Source organism: Lipotes vexillifer, unplaced genomic scaffold (assembly GCF_000442215.2).
Source record: "Lipotes vexillifer unplaced genomic scaffold, Lipotes_vexillifer_v1.1 scaffold1011, whole genome shotgun sequence".
NCBI lineage: Eukaryota > Metazoa > Chordata > Mammalia > Artiodactyla > Lipotidae > Lipotes > Lipotes vexillifer.
The window spans coordinates 487,166-503,616 of record NW_006787698.1 but is presented as its reverse complement, the minus strand read 5'-3'; the positions used below and the strand labels follow the sequence as shown (position 1 = coordinate 503,616).

The 16,451-nt window shown below is 60.1% G+C and overlaps 1 protein-coding gene across 1 annotated transcript in view; it reads left to right on the top strand.

Annotated features, from left to right (window-relative positions):
• Positions 1-15,099, top strand: part of MAP2K2 (mitogen-activated protein kinase kinase 2) — a 23,272-nt gene extending 8,173 nt beyond the window's left edge. The window contains exons 3-11 of the mRNA XM_007460515.1: positions 2,427-2,573; positions 6,694-6,771; positions 7,417-7,468; positions 7,546-7,670; positions 8,392-8,605; positions 10,697-10,761; positions 11,982-12,043; positions 12,982-13,027; positions 14,842-15,099. Coding sequence (XP_007460577.1) covers positions 2,427-2,573; positions 6,694-6,771; positions 7,417-7,468; positions 7,546-7,670; positions 8,392-8,605; positions 10,697-10,761; positions 11,982-12,043; positions 12,982-13,027; positions 14,842-14,952 — 900 coding nt within the window. The 3' untranslated portion in view covers positions 14,953-15,099. The remainder of the gene's footprint in view (positions 1-2,426; positions 2,574-6,693; positions 6,772-7,416; positions 7,469-7,545; positions 7,671-8,391; positions 8,606-10,696; positions 10,762-11,981; positions 12,044-12,981; positions 13,028-14,841) is intronic.
• The last annotated feature ends 1,352 nt before the right edge of the window (positions 15,100-16,451 follow it).

Sequence of the window (16,451 nt, the reverse complement as noted above, 5' to 3'; positions counted from 1 at the left end):
ATTCCTGCTTTTTCTCCACACCCTCTCAGCGGTGGTTCTTAGGTAATCCATGAGGCTCACTTCACATGGCAGCCGCCCCTGCATCCTTTCTTTACCATATTTTTCTGGAAAGCCTCTGACTTCTTTTGGCCTTATTCACATTAAGGCCCTGACTCCAGGCTTCCCGGACCCCTGGGATTTGTCCAGATCTGCCCAGTTTTGTCCAGTTTTTGTCCAACTCCCCCACTTCTGCTTCTCTACCCCCCCCACCCCAGTGATTCATCTGTGGCTCCTTTGAAGTTCTTTGTCGAGAGAGGCGCTGTCCACGATGGCTTCCCCTGGTCAGATGCCAAGCCCTTGAAACACGGTCGATGTCAGCCAGGGCACACCGTATGTGCAGAAACACAAACCAGGTTTCAAGGGCTCCGTGTGAAAAAACTCATTAATATTTTTACATCGCCCTCACGTCCAAACAGTCAATTTTTGATGCACTACACCGAGTTTCAACAAAATACATGAAAAATTCATTTCACCTGTCTCTGTACTCTGAACGCAGGAGCTAGAGGATTCAAAATTAAATTGGTGGTCCGCACTGTATTTCTCTGGGGCCCTGATTGTCCTGACGCCGGCATTGCCCACCGTCCGCCTTGCCGTGCCCTCCCGCCTGGCTTGCAGGATGAACCTGCCGCGCTGCACACGGATGGCAGCACTTGGCTTTCAGACCCTCATTTCGCCCTTTCCAAGCGGGTCTGTGTGCACGTGCTCACAGGAGCGGCCGATGGGTGAGAGAGCACTTGGGGTTCTGGTGTGTTCCGCCATCCCGCTGGTGGTGGCCAAGGGGCAGGTGCGGTCCCAGGGCCCACAGCCAGAGCTCTGCTCTGCAGGCTGGATCAGGTGGGGAACCTTCACATGGAGGCGTGAGGCTTTGCCTGGGGGCGGCGTAGGCACCAGGCACCGATTCGCTGGGAGCTGCTGCAGTTCTCAAGGTTTTGAAGGTCGTTGGTGGGTGCCCCACACACGCCCCGTGCCCCCGTGAACTTGGCATACAGCCCGCCAACAGGCAGCTCTTTGTCCTTCCGCCGGCATGCCCACCCCACCTTGTCCATCTGGCAGAGTCCCACCTGTCCTTCGAGGCCCGGCCTGAGTGTCGCCTGAGCCCTGGACCCCCCCTCTGTGATTCCTCCATCAGCATCTCCACCACAGCGGGGTTGTTTTGCCTGCGTCTCTTCCCCTCCTGGTGGTGTGTCTCCTCCAAGCTGGACCATCTGTGCTGTCTCTCCCTGTCACCAGCCCCGAGTGTAACTGACTCTACAGAAGTGTCCGTTGAATTGATAGTGGTCATTTTCAGGTACCGGGGATCTGGTTCCGCCTCTCTGATGGACGGGTGGAAATCACACCCTTTTCTTGTCTTATCACCATGGCTGTAGCATCTAGGACTCGAAGTAACCAGGACGTGCACCCGCAGCCTGACTCCCCTGCTGTACGGGGGATCTTGGCTTATCTGGGGTTTGTAGCTGGGTGTTGCTCTTGGCTGTTTGTCAGCTGTCTTTTCTGCATCTCGCTGGACGATCCTTTCTTTTCTAACCTTTCCAGATATTGCGATGAATTTGGTGGCAGTCCTCTCTGCTGACTTAAACTCAAGGGGAAGGGGAGCTAGGATCCTAGGGTGGCAGTGGAAGGCTATCTGTTCTCTCTAGGCTGGGGGTAGGAAGGGGTCCAGAAAACCCAAGGGGCGGAGGGGGGCAGAGGTGAAGACAGGGCATTACCTGGTCTGCTCCTGGGAAAGGCTGGCCCTTTGTAGGATTCGATTAACGGAGCTCCCCCTGTAACCAAGTGAATGATGTTGCCTCTGATGGTATATTTGTTTAAAACAGCATTATTGAGATGCACTTCACCTACCGTACAAACGACCGTTTTAGAGTATTTACTTCACTGATTTTTAGTATATTCACAGAGCTGTGCACCCATCACCGTCATCAATTTTAGGACATTTTCATTACCCCAAAAATATGCCCCATCCCCATTAGCAGTCACTCCCCTGTCCCCCAGCCCCTGACAGCCAGGAGTGCACTCTCTGTGGATTTGCCTGTTCAGGACATTTCCCATCAGTGGAGTCACCCCCCATGTGTCCTTCTGTGTCTGGCTTCTCTCACTGAGCGTCATGTTCTCAAGGTCCATCCACATTGCAGCGAGTGTCAGTGCATCACCCCTTTTCATGGCTGAGTGATGTTCAGGGCGTAGAGAGACATTTTTCTGTCCCTTCCTCCGTTGATTCAGGGCATTTGGGTTGCTTCCACCTTTCAGTTGCTGTGAAGCCGGTTACTGTGAACATTCCCGCTCCAGTCTGTGTGTGGGTGTGTGTTCCCCGTTCTCAAGTACCTAGACACCTCGCCTTCCCGGCCCCCCTAAGTGGCCCGGTCCTGACCCCGCCTCCCTCTCCCTTGCAGCTGATCCACCTGGAGATCAAGCCAGCCATCCGGAACCAGATCATCCGTGAGCTGCAGGTGCTGCATGAGTGTAACTCGCCGTACATTGTGGGCTTCTATGGGGCCTTCTACAGCGACGGCGAGATCAGCATCTGCATGGAGCACATGGTGAGCGCGGTGGGGCCCGGGGCACCTCCCCTCCCACCCCGGAGTCCCTGTCCTGTTCCCGGGGGACCCTCTTGGAGGTGGGCAAGGCAGTGCAGCCGTATGTGCATGTAGGCCCCTTTGTTTCTTAAGCGCCAGACACCCTCCTCCCGACGCTGCTTTTTCCCCCCGGATCCAAGGTAGACGTTACTCTCTCTTGGCACAGAGCTGGCTCTGTCTTTTTCCCCTCCGTCTAGCGCCCTGGCGTCCCCGCGTACCTGTTGGGTAATTTATGAAACGCTCTTGGTGGACACTCAGGTTGTTTGCGGTCCCTGCGGCCTTCTGAGTAATGCAACGTTGAAAGTCCTTGCGCCTAAGCAGACACACCCGAGGGCTGAGTCCCGCCGCTGGGCTACGTGACTAAACACTTGATCTCTCCTTCCAGCGTGCGTGGTCTGGGGACCGGGGTCTGCACCCCAGCTCAGACCCATGGGACCAGGCCTCTGCCATGGAAGGTGGCCGCCCATCTCTTTTAAACCATGGTTGATTCTAATGTGCCCCCTCATTAAGGAACTCTGGTCTCGAGGCTCAGAAGTGGGTGGGATCAGGTGTAACGTGAAAGCAGAAGTGGCCAGAGCTGAAGGCCCCCAGAGGAAATGCCGCCGGCCCTCTGCCGTGCCTCCTTTGTCAGGTAGGGCCCTGCCCGCGCCCAGCTGTCCAGGCCCCAGCCCTCAGGGCCCTTGCAAAACCAGGATGCCACGTGGCTTTTGGCGGGTGGCTTTGGTTACGCCTCGCCTCCAGCTTGCCATCCCCTCTGATGGTTTTGTAACGAAGGCAGGAAATGAATTTGAGCAAGGGCCCGCGAGGAATGCATGTGGGCCAGAGGGAGGGCTCCTCCAGCTGCCTTGCCCCGACCTGGCTGCCTGATTCCCGCCTGGCACTGCCCCGTGGGAGCCCCTTCCCCACCTGGGAGAGGGCAGTCGTATCTGCCCACCCACCTGGGAGAGGGCAGTCGTATCTGCCCGCCCACCTGGTCGACACTGCACAGACGAGTATCAGGGCGAGAAAAGGATGTGACATCGCTGTGGTCTGAGGGGAGCCTCTTCTGTGCTGTCTCTCCCGCCCTCCTCCCTCCCTCTCCCCTTCCCCCCTCCTCCCCTGCTTGCCCCCCCCTTCAGCTACCTCCATCCCTGCTCCCTGAATACCCTGAGAGTTTGGAGGCCCCTCTTTGCCTTGTACAAAAGAGGCAGCATGGGACTTCCCTGGCGGTCCAGTAGTTAAGACTCCGTGCTCCCACTGCAGGGGGCATGGGTTCCATCTCTGGTTGGGGAACTAAGATCCCACGTGCTACACAGCACGGTCTAAAAAAATAAAATAAAAAAGAAAAGAGGCAGCATCAGAGCCCCACCCCCTCCCCCTCCGTTCTTGGTGGGTGTAAAGCATCAGTTCCAGGTGAGGCGCCTGCACCCCGGCGGCACACAGACGGAACCGCTGGGATGCAGGGGAGATGCTAGATTCTCTTTGTTTGCCATGTTTGTCCTTCAGAGCTTCACGGTTGGGCTTTTCTTGTTCGCTTTCATAGCGAGCATATGACGACAGTGGAACGCGTAGATGGCACACAAACGCAAAGACACGGGCTCGGGTGTGGCCCGCGCTCCCCTCTTTCTGCTTACGGGTTACAGTCCATGAAGGTGATCCTTAAGTGGTTGGTGGCTGCTGGGCGGGGAGGGCGTGAGGAGGACAAGATGACAGGAAGCGCTGAGAGGGCCTGTGCCACGCACACCCATGTCCTCGTGCCCGATGGTCCCCTGCAGGGTCTCGCACATGGCAGCGAGAGGACGCTTGCAGTCCCCCCACCTGTCATGCGGGACTGGACGAGTCTCACACCTTGTTTGTCAGGCCAAAGGTGTGAGGACGGGGCGAGCTGGTCCATGAACATTGACGGAGCGTCAGCCGTGACGTTGTCACCACCGCCACCATTTCCCCTAATTCCTGCATCACCTCCATTTCTCTCCCTGTCGAGGGCACGCATTCGTCTCTACGCAGGGTCGTGCACGAATTGACTCTCGTCTCCCACCGGGTAGATTCCAGCTCCAGCTTGTGAGAAAGGCCCGCTGGCTGTGACGAGCAGCCCCGATTCAGCACAGAAGGAGAAACTCACCTGTGGGCATGGGAAACAGCGGGGCTGGCGGCTCCCCGGTGCCCAGACCTATTCCTTTTCCTGGGGAAACTAGGGGCTTGGACCAGCGGACAGCGGGTGTCTCAGGGCCGGAGTGGCCAAGGAGCAGCCGACTGACCACTCAGAGGCAGCTCTTGGTATTTTCTTGGGTCCTGGTCAAATCTACTGAAGAATGCACTCCCTTGTTCTACAATAATGAAAAATCAGACACGTCTGTCAGCAAGGGGGATGTGAAGAATGACACCAGGCCGCTTCCCAGGGGAGAAGTGAAAGCAGCATATATGCGCCGGATGAGAAAATCCCCCCAGAGGAAAGTATACATAATATGAGCCCCCAGATACATAGATAGATATACTTAAAACTCTGTGTCAGCTCTGCGCCCCATGGAGGATGAACCACGCTGATGTCAGGGGGTGGGTGGCAGTGGGGCTGCGTGGAGAAGACCGCGATGTGTCCTGAGTCGCCTTGAGACCCCAGCCTGGGGCCTGGCCCACCGTAGTCGCTGCGGAGATGTTCTCCCTGAATGTCATCCAGCAAATATACCGCAATCCTATGGAAAGTTAAGAGTATGAGGAGCTGAGTCAGGGAGCAGGGATCATGAACGCTTTTTTAAAAAAATCCTTTTAAGGTTGATGAAACAACAAATGAGAAAAAAGTGGAATTTCCATCTCGCCCTGCACGCAGAATGGGGCTGGGCCGGGCAGCCTGCCGACCAAGTGCACCGGACCGCCTGGTCCTGTGGGTTCCTCCCCGGCCACACCTGCCGTCGCTGCACGCACAGCCCCCTCGTCCTCAGGCTGGGGCTAGCCTACAGAGTCCCTCGTGGGTTCCCAAAGCACTGGAGGGCCTGGGGTTTTCCACAACTCCCACCGCGGCCCTTCTCCCCAAGCACAGCTGGAGCAGAGTGCCAGGGAGGGGGGACCAGGCGTCTCGGAGGCTGCAGGCTTCTCGCCCCACCTCAAATGGAATAAGAGGCCTCCTGGGACAGCCGGTGGCCACAGGAGCCCTAGAGCAACATGGAGAGAAAACAGGCTCTCCACCCAGCTGCGAGTTAAGATGCTGACCACCTCCCACCGCAAGCCCAAGCCTCAGCTCCGGTCTGCCTGGCATCCTGGGGGGGGACCTTGGTGTGTCCTTGGAGCCCATCTATGAAGAGGCGCCTTGGGCCAGTTGGTGACACCCGGGGTTTTGGTCTCCAGGTTTGCTGCTGGGTGACCTTGCACAAGACACTTGGTTTCTGTCACTTCCTCGTTATCGTGTGGATTTGGGGCCATGCCCTGGTCAGGGGATCAACTAGGGTGCCCTGTGTCACATCCTTTGCTGGACATCCCAGTTTCAGGGTGGCGAGCAGTGGCTACACCGGCAGGATGGGGGGGCCGAGCCATCGTTCCCCCTCCCCCATGCCCCTCGGCCATCAGGCCTTCCTGGTGGAGCTGGCTTGGCCTTCCGTCTGTGCCGGGCACTTGCGGGCGGCGCCCCTGTGCTCGCGCTCCCCTTCCCGAGGCCGCGGCTGACTTGCTGGGAGGGGACCCAGGCCCAGAACTGCAGGTCTGGCTCAGGTACTCTCTCTGGTGCTCCGGCTGCAAGCTGGGCGGCTCAACCGCAGGCCTCGTGGAGCATTGCCCGCCTGCCGCTGCCGTGGCAACCTCGGGAAGGCTGAGTCACGCCGTCCAGCCACGGGCCTCAGTTCCGGGAAGGATGGACCGCCTGGCGAGCACACTGGCACCCTTTCCGTTTCCTGAGGCCCCAGAGGTGGCCGGGGCCGCGGGAGTCCCTGCTCTGAGCCAGTGGGTTGCCTTTGGCTGTGGTCTGGCCTCTGTTTTCCGTGGAGGAAATTGAGCACCAGCTCTCTCGGAACCAGGGAAATGCTTCGTTTTCCTCCCTGCCACTCTGGCGTCCCTCTGGGGAGCCCTGCCTGGCGACGGCTCAGGGCAGCTCTACCTCTCTCTCCTGTGCTGCCCCTAGGACGGTGGCTCCCTGGACCAGGTGTTGAAAGAAGCCAAGAGGATCCCCGAAGAGATCCTGGGGAAGGTCAGCATCGCGGTAAGTGCGTGTGGGCGCGCACTCCCGGCCCCGCGTTCTCATGGGTTTCTTCTTACTTCTGCCCCCTTCCACGCGGCCAGGCTCGAGGAGCCTCAGGAAGCCGGTGGTGGGCATCAGCAGAGGCACCAGTGCCAGCCTCCACCGGCTGTGGGACTGAGCGAGTGGCGGCCCTTGGCCTGTGAGGTGGGGGTGATACTTCCGTGCCCCGTACAGGCATGGGGGTGGCAGGGGGAGCCGTGGCGCGGCGCCGGGCACACACTGTCCCACGGTGCTGCCGTTGTCAAGTGTCACCTGTCTAACTCGGTGAAACAGCCCCTGCATCCTTCACGCCATCAACCTGGGGGCCCTGAGCACAGTCCTGGCACCAGAGGGCTCAACAGAGGACGCCTCTCGGGCTGAGGTGACCCCTGAGGCGGGGCAGTTGGCTGGACACTTACAGCCCTACTGACAGGGCCTCGGGCCCTCCTCAGACAAGGGGAGAGCGGTGTCCTCCTCAAGGGTGGGGGGCCGTGTGAGAGTTGGGGAGGTGGGTGACTGTACCCACCCGAAGAATGTCGTCAGTGTCACATGGCCACTTCGGCCTGGGCCTCGGGCCTGTCCAGAGGACAGTCCCCCTCACGGCACCGCTCTGCGGCTTCCCTGCAGGTTCTGCGGGGCCTGGCGTATCTCCGGGAGAAGCACCAGATCATGCACCGAGGTAAGGGGACGGGCACCCCGGGGCCGGGAGGGGCTAGCGGCGACCCACAGCGTCCACACCGCCGGCTCTGCTCCCAGATGTGAAGCCATCCAACATCCTCGTCAACTCCCGAGGGGAGATCAAGCTGTGCGACTTTGGGGTGAGCGGGCAGCTCATCGACTCCATGGCCAACTCCTTCGTGGGGACGCGGTCCTACATGTCTGTGAGTCCTTCCAGCGTCCTCCCCACCACCACCCCGACCCTCATCAGCTCTTCCCCGTTTTCCAGAAGCTTTTCCGAAAGCCTGCCCTTCCCTGTAGTATAGTTTCTTTTGCGGGCTTTCTTCTCTCCTTTGAATTTCTAGTTTCCATCATCTTCTCATCTGGGTTTTTGTCTCTCTGGAGACGCCGGCCTGGTTCCTGTCCGCTCAGGGAGAGTAGTCAGTTAATTTCTGAGCCAATCGACTAGCCCTCCGTTATTTTAGGCACTATCTGGGTGATTTTATTTTTTTATTTTCATTTTTATCTCTTTAATTTTTTTTGGCCACACCGCGTGGCCTGTGGGATCTTAGTTCCCCGACCAGGGATCGAAACCACGCCCCCTGCATTGGCAGCGTGGAGTCTTAACCACTGGACCGCCAGGAAAGTCCCCATCTGGCTGATTTTAAGAGCAGATTCTGAGAAGTCCGTCTTGGGATTGTTGGGAGAAGGAGATGTTCCAGCGTCTTTCCTGGGTCGGTCGCTCTCCAGAAGCACTTGGGGTTGCGGGGCTTTAAGGGGCTGCTGTCAGCACGGCTGGAAGCAGGTGGACGGAGGGGGCGGAATGGCTTTCTTTCTGCTGCTGGGTCCCTAAGCGGGATGGGGCTGCAGGGGGACCACAGGGACACTCTAGGGTGCCAGCGTCCCTCCATCTCCCTTGGGCCGTCTCTGCCCATCTCCCCTCAGCCGGAGCGGCTGCAAGGCACTCACTACTCGGTGCAGTCAGACATCTGGAGCATGGGCCTGTCCCTGGTGGAGCTGTCCATTGGAAGGTACCCCATCCCCCCGCCGGATGCCAAGGAGCTGGAGGCCATATTTGGCCGGCCCATGGTCGACGGCGCGGAAGGAGAGCCTCACAGCATCTCGCCGCGGCCGAGACCCCCCGGACGCCCCATCAGCGGTATGGCCCGAGGCTGGGACTTCCGGTTTGGATGGGGCACGCAGCGCCTGGGGACAGCAGCTGCCTCCCCTCTGGCCCCTCTTAGCTCCACCTGTCCCCCTGGGCCGCGCTCACTGCAGTCAGCAGTCCTCAGATGGTTCTGAGGCTTCTGGGGACAACGCTGCAAGCAACGCCTCTAACTGTCCTGTCTGGGGCAGCTGCACCTGTTGCTGCCAGCTGGCGGGGTCGAGACACTCGCCCCTCAGCCAAGCTGTGGGGTGGCGGGTGGTTTCTCCAGCATTTCATCACGAGAACGTTCAAGTGTACAGAAAAGCCGAAAGGGTTGCCCAGCAGGCAGTCTTCTGCCCCACACCTGGACTCTGCAGTGGCCGTCCTGCTGTGTTGGGCCAGGCCTTTCAGGGAGCCCAAAGTGAAGGAAACTTGACTCGGGTCTGGGGTGGCTGGTTAGATTCAGCCCAACACACAGCAGAGGTACGGAAGGGCAGCGGGGCTCCCAGGGGCCTACCGGTACCTCAAGCAGCCACCTGCGAGGTTCAGGCCGATGCTTCCACCGCGTTGGGGGCTGGCGAGGGGTGAGGATCATGGCTCAGGTGGTGTAATTAGGAAGGGGCGCATAGGACTCTGTGATTTATTTATTTATTTATTTATTATTTTTATTTTTTTGCGGTACGCGGGCCTCTCACTGTTGTGGCCTCTCCCGTTGCGGAGCACAGGCTCCAGACGCGCAGGCTCAGCAGCCATGGCTCACGGGCCCAGCCGCTCCACGGCACGTGGGATCTTCCCAGACCGGGGCACAAACCCGTGTCCCCTGCAGCGGCAGGTGGACTCTCAACCACTGCGCCACCAGGGAAGCCCAATTTATTTATTTTTTAAGTCAAGTGACAGGAAGAGAGTTGAATTGAGTGAGAGCCCAAAGGACCATGCAGTGGACTGCAGTTGGTTGGTTGGTTTCTAACAGCTTTATTGAGATAGCATTCACATACCATATGGTCCACTCGATTCAGGCTTATAACTCACTGGATTTCTATACCTTCACAAGGTTGTCCGACCATCACCTTTATCTGACTTCAGAACATTTCATCACCCCAAAAGGAAACCCTGTCCCCTACCCAGCCCCTGACAACCACGAACCCACTCCCTGTGTCTGTGGATTTGCCTGTCCTGGACGTTTCCCATCAATGGAATCACACACTGTGTGTCCTTCTGTGTCTGGCTTCTCTCACTGAGCATTGTGTTCTTGAGCTCTGTCCACACTGTGGCAAGTATCGGTGCCTCATGGCACCTCATGCCTTGCTCCTTTTTTATGGTCACATAATATTCCACCACGTGGTATCTATTTACCGCTGACGGATACTTGGGTCGTCAGATGGCGGTTTTCACGGTATTCTCAAGCCCAGACCCCTTTCCTGGTGCCACACCCAGACTGCTGGGGTGTCTTGATTTCCTCCGAGGGGAGAACCCCCCCGCCCGCATCTGTGTCCTCAGGCCCCAGCCCTGCCCCTCCCTTTCCAGCCCAACTCCCAGACGGTGCTCAGACCTTCCAGGCGGGGAGGAGCGGGGCGCTGTGCCAGGCCGCTCAGCCTGCCAGCACCTCCCCCAGCCCCGGCCCTGGCCCACGTGCCCATTTCAGGACAGGGGACAGAAGGCAAAAGTCCAGCTGCCAAACGCGGGCCTGGCCAGCTGGGTCTAGGACAGGGGTCAGCCATCCCAGCCAGCCACCATCCTGAGCCCGCAGGTCCGTGCCAGGTCACACTGCTGCCCTTGCCTGCTTGGCCCCCCGTGGCCCCTCCCCCCACGCCAGGGAGCAGGGGGTCGGCTTTAGCACAGCCCAGACGCAGCCCCCTGCCAGATGTGTGCCTTCTCAACAAACGTTCCTGTTCGTTCTGGTGTTTTGTTTTTTTAAGTCACCAGAGGCTCAGGAGAGACGTTCCTCTCCCAGGAAGGCAGCTGGGCCCAGGAGCCTGCCCTCTGGGTTGGGCCAGGTGCGGAGCAGGGTGCTCGGCTGCGTTCAGCACGCTCAGGCCCCACCGCCCGACGGAAGCACGGTGCCCACCTGCCCGTCTCACCCATCTTTGTTTCTGCCCCGGGCAGGTCATGGGATGGACAGCCGGCCGGCCATGGCAATCTTTGAGCTGCTGGACTACATCGTGAACGAGGTGCGTGCCCGGGGCCCTGCTGGCAGGCAGGTCTCCACAGCAGCGGCATCAAGCCGTTCCCGTTGGAAAGAAAGAAGAGCGTTCGATGTGTAGACTGTGGGTTGTGTCGGGGAGGCGCCGCAGAGAGCTGTGGAGACCATTGAGTCCAGTAGGATGCGCACACCTCCCCTCCCCAGGGGACTCTTTCTTATCTTTTCACGGGGATGAACCCGGAATTCTCACTGTGAGCCCAATGGCCGAGCGCTGGGGCCCTGTGGGTGAAGCCATAAATCATCCCACTTCCTCAGGGAAAGTTGAGGCACCCCCTTCCTCTCTGGGAAGGGGGCACAGGGCGCCCACCCAGTCCTTTTCCCCACCCTGTGAGAGGGCAGCGTGGATACTCCCATTGTACAGATGGGTAAATCCAGGCGTAGGATGGGAGTGGCCTCCTCAGGCCTGCAGCTGGGACGGGGCGGAGCAGGACCTGACCCTACAGCCCTCCCTCTCGGCATGGCCGGGTCACCCTCCTGGCCCTTCTCTGATGGAAGTGTGTTTCCAGAGGCCCTTTGGAGTTGGGGTGGCTGAGCTTGGCCCAGGATTGGGTCTTGAGGTGAGCAGCTCAGAGCAGGGTCAGTGGCGACAGAACAGGGCAGGGTGGTTCCGGTGACACAGCTCTCCCTGCACCTGGCAGCGACGCCCAGGCCCGGTGAGCACGTCCTTCCAGGGAGGCCGCCAGCACCTCCCGCCCCTGAGCAGGGAGAAGGCCCTCCGCCCTCCTGGACGGGGCCTGAGCCTGCACACGGCTGTCCCCACCCCGGGACCTGTGTGGGGCCAGGCCCCTCAGGCTCCCCCTCGTTTCAGGCAGACCCCCAGCTCTCTCCAAGCAGCTCCGGAGGGTAGCGGCCCAAACCGTGTAGCACGTGGTCAAGAGTAACCATCCTCGTCCATAAAACGAGGATGAGCCCTGTTCTCCTTCACTCCTGACCCAGTCGTGGTCCCCAAACAAGAAGAGCTTTTGAAGGAAACTCTGGGAAAAGGCCGACCCAGTTGGCAGGGCTGCCCGGGGAAGCTGCTGGAAGCGGGGGGTGGTGGGCGCCCTCTGCCTCCAGGAAGGGTGCATCCTGAGGGTCCCCAACGAGTGCCGAGCTGTCCTCAGAGGCACAGGCTGGGAAGCGCCTTTTCTCCCTGATTCCAGAAGCATCCTTGAGCTCTCACCCCCGCCTGTCTGTCCTGCCCCGCAGCCTCCTCCCAAGCTGCCCAACGGCATCTTCACCCAGGACTTCCAGGAGTTTGTAAATAAATGGTAAGATGCCATGGCCGCCAGCTCGGGGCGGGTGGGGCAGGGTCCAGGCCACCTGGCCTGCTTCCTGGGACGACTGGGGCCTCGGGGATGCCGGGCAGTGGCGGCGTCTGGTGGGACCGGAGCTCACCTGAGAACCCAGATACCCCCGCCAACCCCCCACCAAGGCTGCTGAGTCACGGCGTCCAGCTGCCACCCCCACATTGTCCCTGAAACCCCGCGCAAGCCAGGATGGCAGGCTCTCTGGAAATAACGCTATTCCCGCCTTGCCTTCTGCCAGCAGGCAGCCCGGTGTCCTAACCCCTCAAGCCCGTAACCCGTGGCTCCTAGGCAGGCCTTCGGAGCCGGTTTCTGGGGGGTGGCCCTCCCACCCTCTGAAACGTCTGGGTGACGCGGCCTCGGGCGAGCAGGCTGTGGACCCAGAGGGCCGGCCCGCTGAGCGCCCTGCACGTCAGGACGCGACGCTGCGGCCCAGGGTTGCGTACCTCGCAGCCAGCCCGTGACTGCGCGTCCAGCGCTCCCCGTAAACCTGTCTGCCCTGTGAGGTTTGCCAGTTTGAAGAAGTGCCCCTCAGCCATGAACTGCTTTGAGCAGCAGCCTTTTAGGCGGTTCTGCTTTCGTGAAGGGAAAACTTCCACTTTGACCCTTGGACTCCCAGACTTGGGGTTTTTATTAGAAACTTAGCTGTGGTTGCTGCTGGGCCTCTGATGGAGCAGTGGGGGGCGGGGGGGGTGTTCCCACCCTCTTCCCCTTTCCCTCCTGTCCTGGTCTCAGATTCTTGCCCTGCCCTCTCGGGGCATCCTGCTCTCACACCCAAGGGTGGCGGTGGAGCCCCTCACCCACGGGGGCCAGGCAGGAAAGGGCAGCAGGATGCAGGCCTCTTCCACCAAGGCCACTGACTGCCCGCCTGTCTTCTCTCTCCCACCCCCTGGAACCCACAGCCTAATTAAGAACCCAGCAGAGCGAGCAGATCTGAAGATGCTCATGGTGAGTGATACCTGCAGATTTTGGACTTCCAGAGGTCCCTGGCAGGCCCTCCTCGCCCTGAGTGAACACCTGAGCTGGCTCCGATGTCTCTTGGCCAAGCTGGAGAACCCCTGTGGGTCGCCCTGGCTTGCTGGAGGGGGCCATGCAGAGCAGCCGTGGTCCTCTCAGCTCCCTGGGTGACAGAAGGGCCCGTGTGCCTGGGGCTAGGGCTGTGTCTCAGAATGGCCGGCCTCCAAGGCGTTGGGGGCACCACTGGGGTGTTTGCCTTCCTCTAAACCCATACTGTCCAACGTCCTTGAAAACCAAGGTGGTGTCCGGCATTGGCCTTCCCCCAGCAGGGCTGCCCGCCAGCCTCAGGGTGACCGTCACGGTGCCTTCTGCCCATGTCCACTGTGGACGTTAGGGCTTCCTCCTCCATCACCAGGCCTGACCACCTGAGTCACCCCTGATGCTGAGTCAGCCCCTTGTTTATGCGTCTTGTGTCTTGAAGAGAGAAAGCACTGCCAGCTACAGGCGTGAGATGTTGGTTGTCAACCTCAGGTGTCCACACGGGAGAGAAGGAGCCTCTTAGGGTGGTCACGATGCGGTAGTTTGAATAACCGAGCCACACCCTCCGGTGGGCTCCTGTGCCCCTGCCCCCGCCTGCAGGACCACGCTCCCCCCTCCCCACCATGTCCTCCACCAAGCCTCCCTCCCGCTTTCCACCTCAGGACCTTTGCACAGGATGGCCCTTCTTCTGGGACGTGTCCTGTTGCTCTCCCCCCAGCTGTGGGCCTCTGCCTCGGCACCGCCTCCAGGAAGGCACCCTGTCTAGCCCACCCCTCTGTTAGCTGTGGCTGCAGCCTGTGTGTCCCGGCTGTAGTCAGTTTTCTGTGGCCCCAAGAGTGAGCCTGGCCTGGAGCGCCTTGTGGGAAGGGGTCTGCAACCATCTGCTGCTTTCTAGAAGCTCCTTACTGAGTCCAGTGATGTGTGTTCGGGGCACGCACGACATAAGAAGCACGTGTTCACTGTGGAACATGCAGACCCACAGAACAGGGGAGTGAACTTTGACACCTGCCGTTGTCTCCCCCGCCCAGCCCAGCTCCACGCAGTTCACACGGTGCGGTACGACGTCCACGTCTCTGCCTGCGTGACACTGTGGGCCGTGTGGGGCTGACTGTCTCCCCGACCACGAGTCCTGTTCCCTTGGTTTGGTGTTTCACCTAAGCCTGCGCCCACCTTTAGGCAGGTAGGGGTGGTCTCGCCTCCCCAGCTGGCATAACAGGCAGATGTCACGTGGGAGGCCTAGACCCCCGCCCTTCCAAATGGGAACCGCTGTCAGGGTGACTGTTAAAGTTACTTAAACTGACGGATGAGGCGCGATCCTGCTCTCCAGCCACACGGGCCCTGTTTCAAGGGCTCAGGAGCCTCAAGCGGCCGGTGGCTGCCGCCTGGACAGGACATGTAGGGCACTTGCCATCCTCACAGAGTCCCGTGGTTCCAGATCAGATGTTCTCACCCAGGTGACTCTGCCCCCGTGGGTCCCTGGGCCACATCTGGGGACGTGTGTGGTTGTCACACCTGGGGGGGGGATCCTGGCGTCAGGCGGGTCGGGGCAGGGATGCTGCTCCACACCCCACAGCGCCCGGGATGCCCCACAGAGGGTGAGCCGACCCCACGTCCCCCTGGGCTCCAGGGAGCATAGAGTGGCCTCCCCCGTCGCCTGAGACCCCGTCCCAGGCCGCGTGGCCTCGGGCGCGGGCCTCCTTGCTCTGAGGTGGGGACCCGGCTGGCCGGCTAGGGCCAGGCCACTCACGTTGTTCCTTCCCTTTCAGAACCACGCCTTCATCAAGCGGTCCGAGGTGGAAGAAGTGGATTTTGCCGGCTGGTTGTGTAAAACGCTGCGGCTGAACCAGCCCAGCACGCCCACACGCACTGCCGTCTGACGCTCCCGCCACCGACAGACCCACTCCCCCTCCCGCCCCTCCGGCTGCCCCCCTCCGTGGGGATGCGCTTGTGGCCCTGGGGCCCTGGGAGGCCGACGCTGCTGCGCTGTCTTCTCAGAACCTGCTTCCTTAGGTTTAAAGAAAAAAACCGAAACAAAACAGGGAAAGAAAAAGCAAACGTGCCGGTTGTGCTTCTTGTGCCTTGTCCTTGGGGTGTCAGCCTTGATCCAGCCCGGGGTGGGCGCCTCTGTGAGGGCGGCCCAACCCCTGAGAGACGGGTGTGGCGTCGGTCACTGGCTTTGCTCCTTTCCGAGGGCTGAAGCCTTGGAGGGACCCCAGCTGTGGGTGACTTTCACCAGAAGAGAAGGGGGCTTCCCCCTTGAGGTGCATGTGTGCCCCCAGCGGGGCATCTGCCCCTTGGAGGTGGCCCTCCCAGCCCGCAAGAGCCATTGGGCCCAGTGGCTCTCGTGGTGTCCCCGCCCCGGCCTCGGGCCATGCAGCCTGTCCTCAGCAGTGCGTGACCTGCCCCCTGGGAGGGACCCCCGAGTCCTCTGCTGTGCTTCGGGGAACAGAGACTTCTGACAGCTCACAGCAGCCTGAGCTGACACTCGCTTGGCAGAAAGGAAGCCTTGGGTTTCCAAGCTGTCCTGTGGTTGAAGCCCCAGCAGATCCTGCAAATAAGGCCCGCTCCCCTATGCCTGCAGGCCGACAGATGTGGGCCGGTGGCTCTGTGTCACCTCCACTCGCCCAGCAAATCAGAAGTGACCGCCCAAGCCACGTCACTGTCTCGGGCCTTGAACCGTTCGACCGCAGCTGATCGGAAATGAGATGGTGAGGGTGAGGCTGTCCTGACTCCTGGTGGCCATTGAGGTGTCCAGCCAGGCCCTCTGCAGGGGGCTGCGTGAGGTCCGAGGCCCGAGACCCAGCCTTTCCGCCGTCAGGGCCGTACCACCTCCAACAGAGAAGGCCGCCTCGGGGCCGTCGGGCAGTAGGAAGTGGTGGAGGGCAGGGCTGCTTCTAAGGCTTCCCCTCCTGCAGGCTCTCTGAAGATGAAGCTGTGAGTCTCCCCACAACCCCAATACTTCCTGAAGGCTTGAAACGAGCCGATATTTATCTGTGATAAATCGCGTAGGAAGGGTTCTCGTAGAGCAGTGGTCCTGGTGCAAGCCACACCGGCCCCGCGATTCTGGAGAAGGTACAGCTGAAGGTGGGGGATCGTGGCCCTCCGGAAACTGCTGGGTCCTTTTCTTCTAGGGAGACCCTTCAAGTCTCGTCTGTTTTTTCCTGTGGTCACCAAAGAGAAGACAAGTTGGTAGCCGTACCAACCAGCTTTCCAGATTTCTGCCACCTTGTAGTTGCCCCCAAAGTCTTTCCCGATTTAGAAAAGAATAAAAAAAGATAACTGAAAGTGATGGAGGTGTCGCTCTGTGGGTACCCCAGCTCCCTCCAGAGCTTCAGAGGGGGAAGGGGGCCTAACGGGTGAACTGTGACTCAGCGTC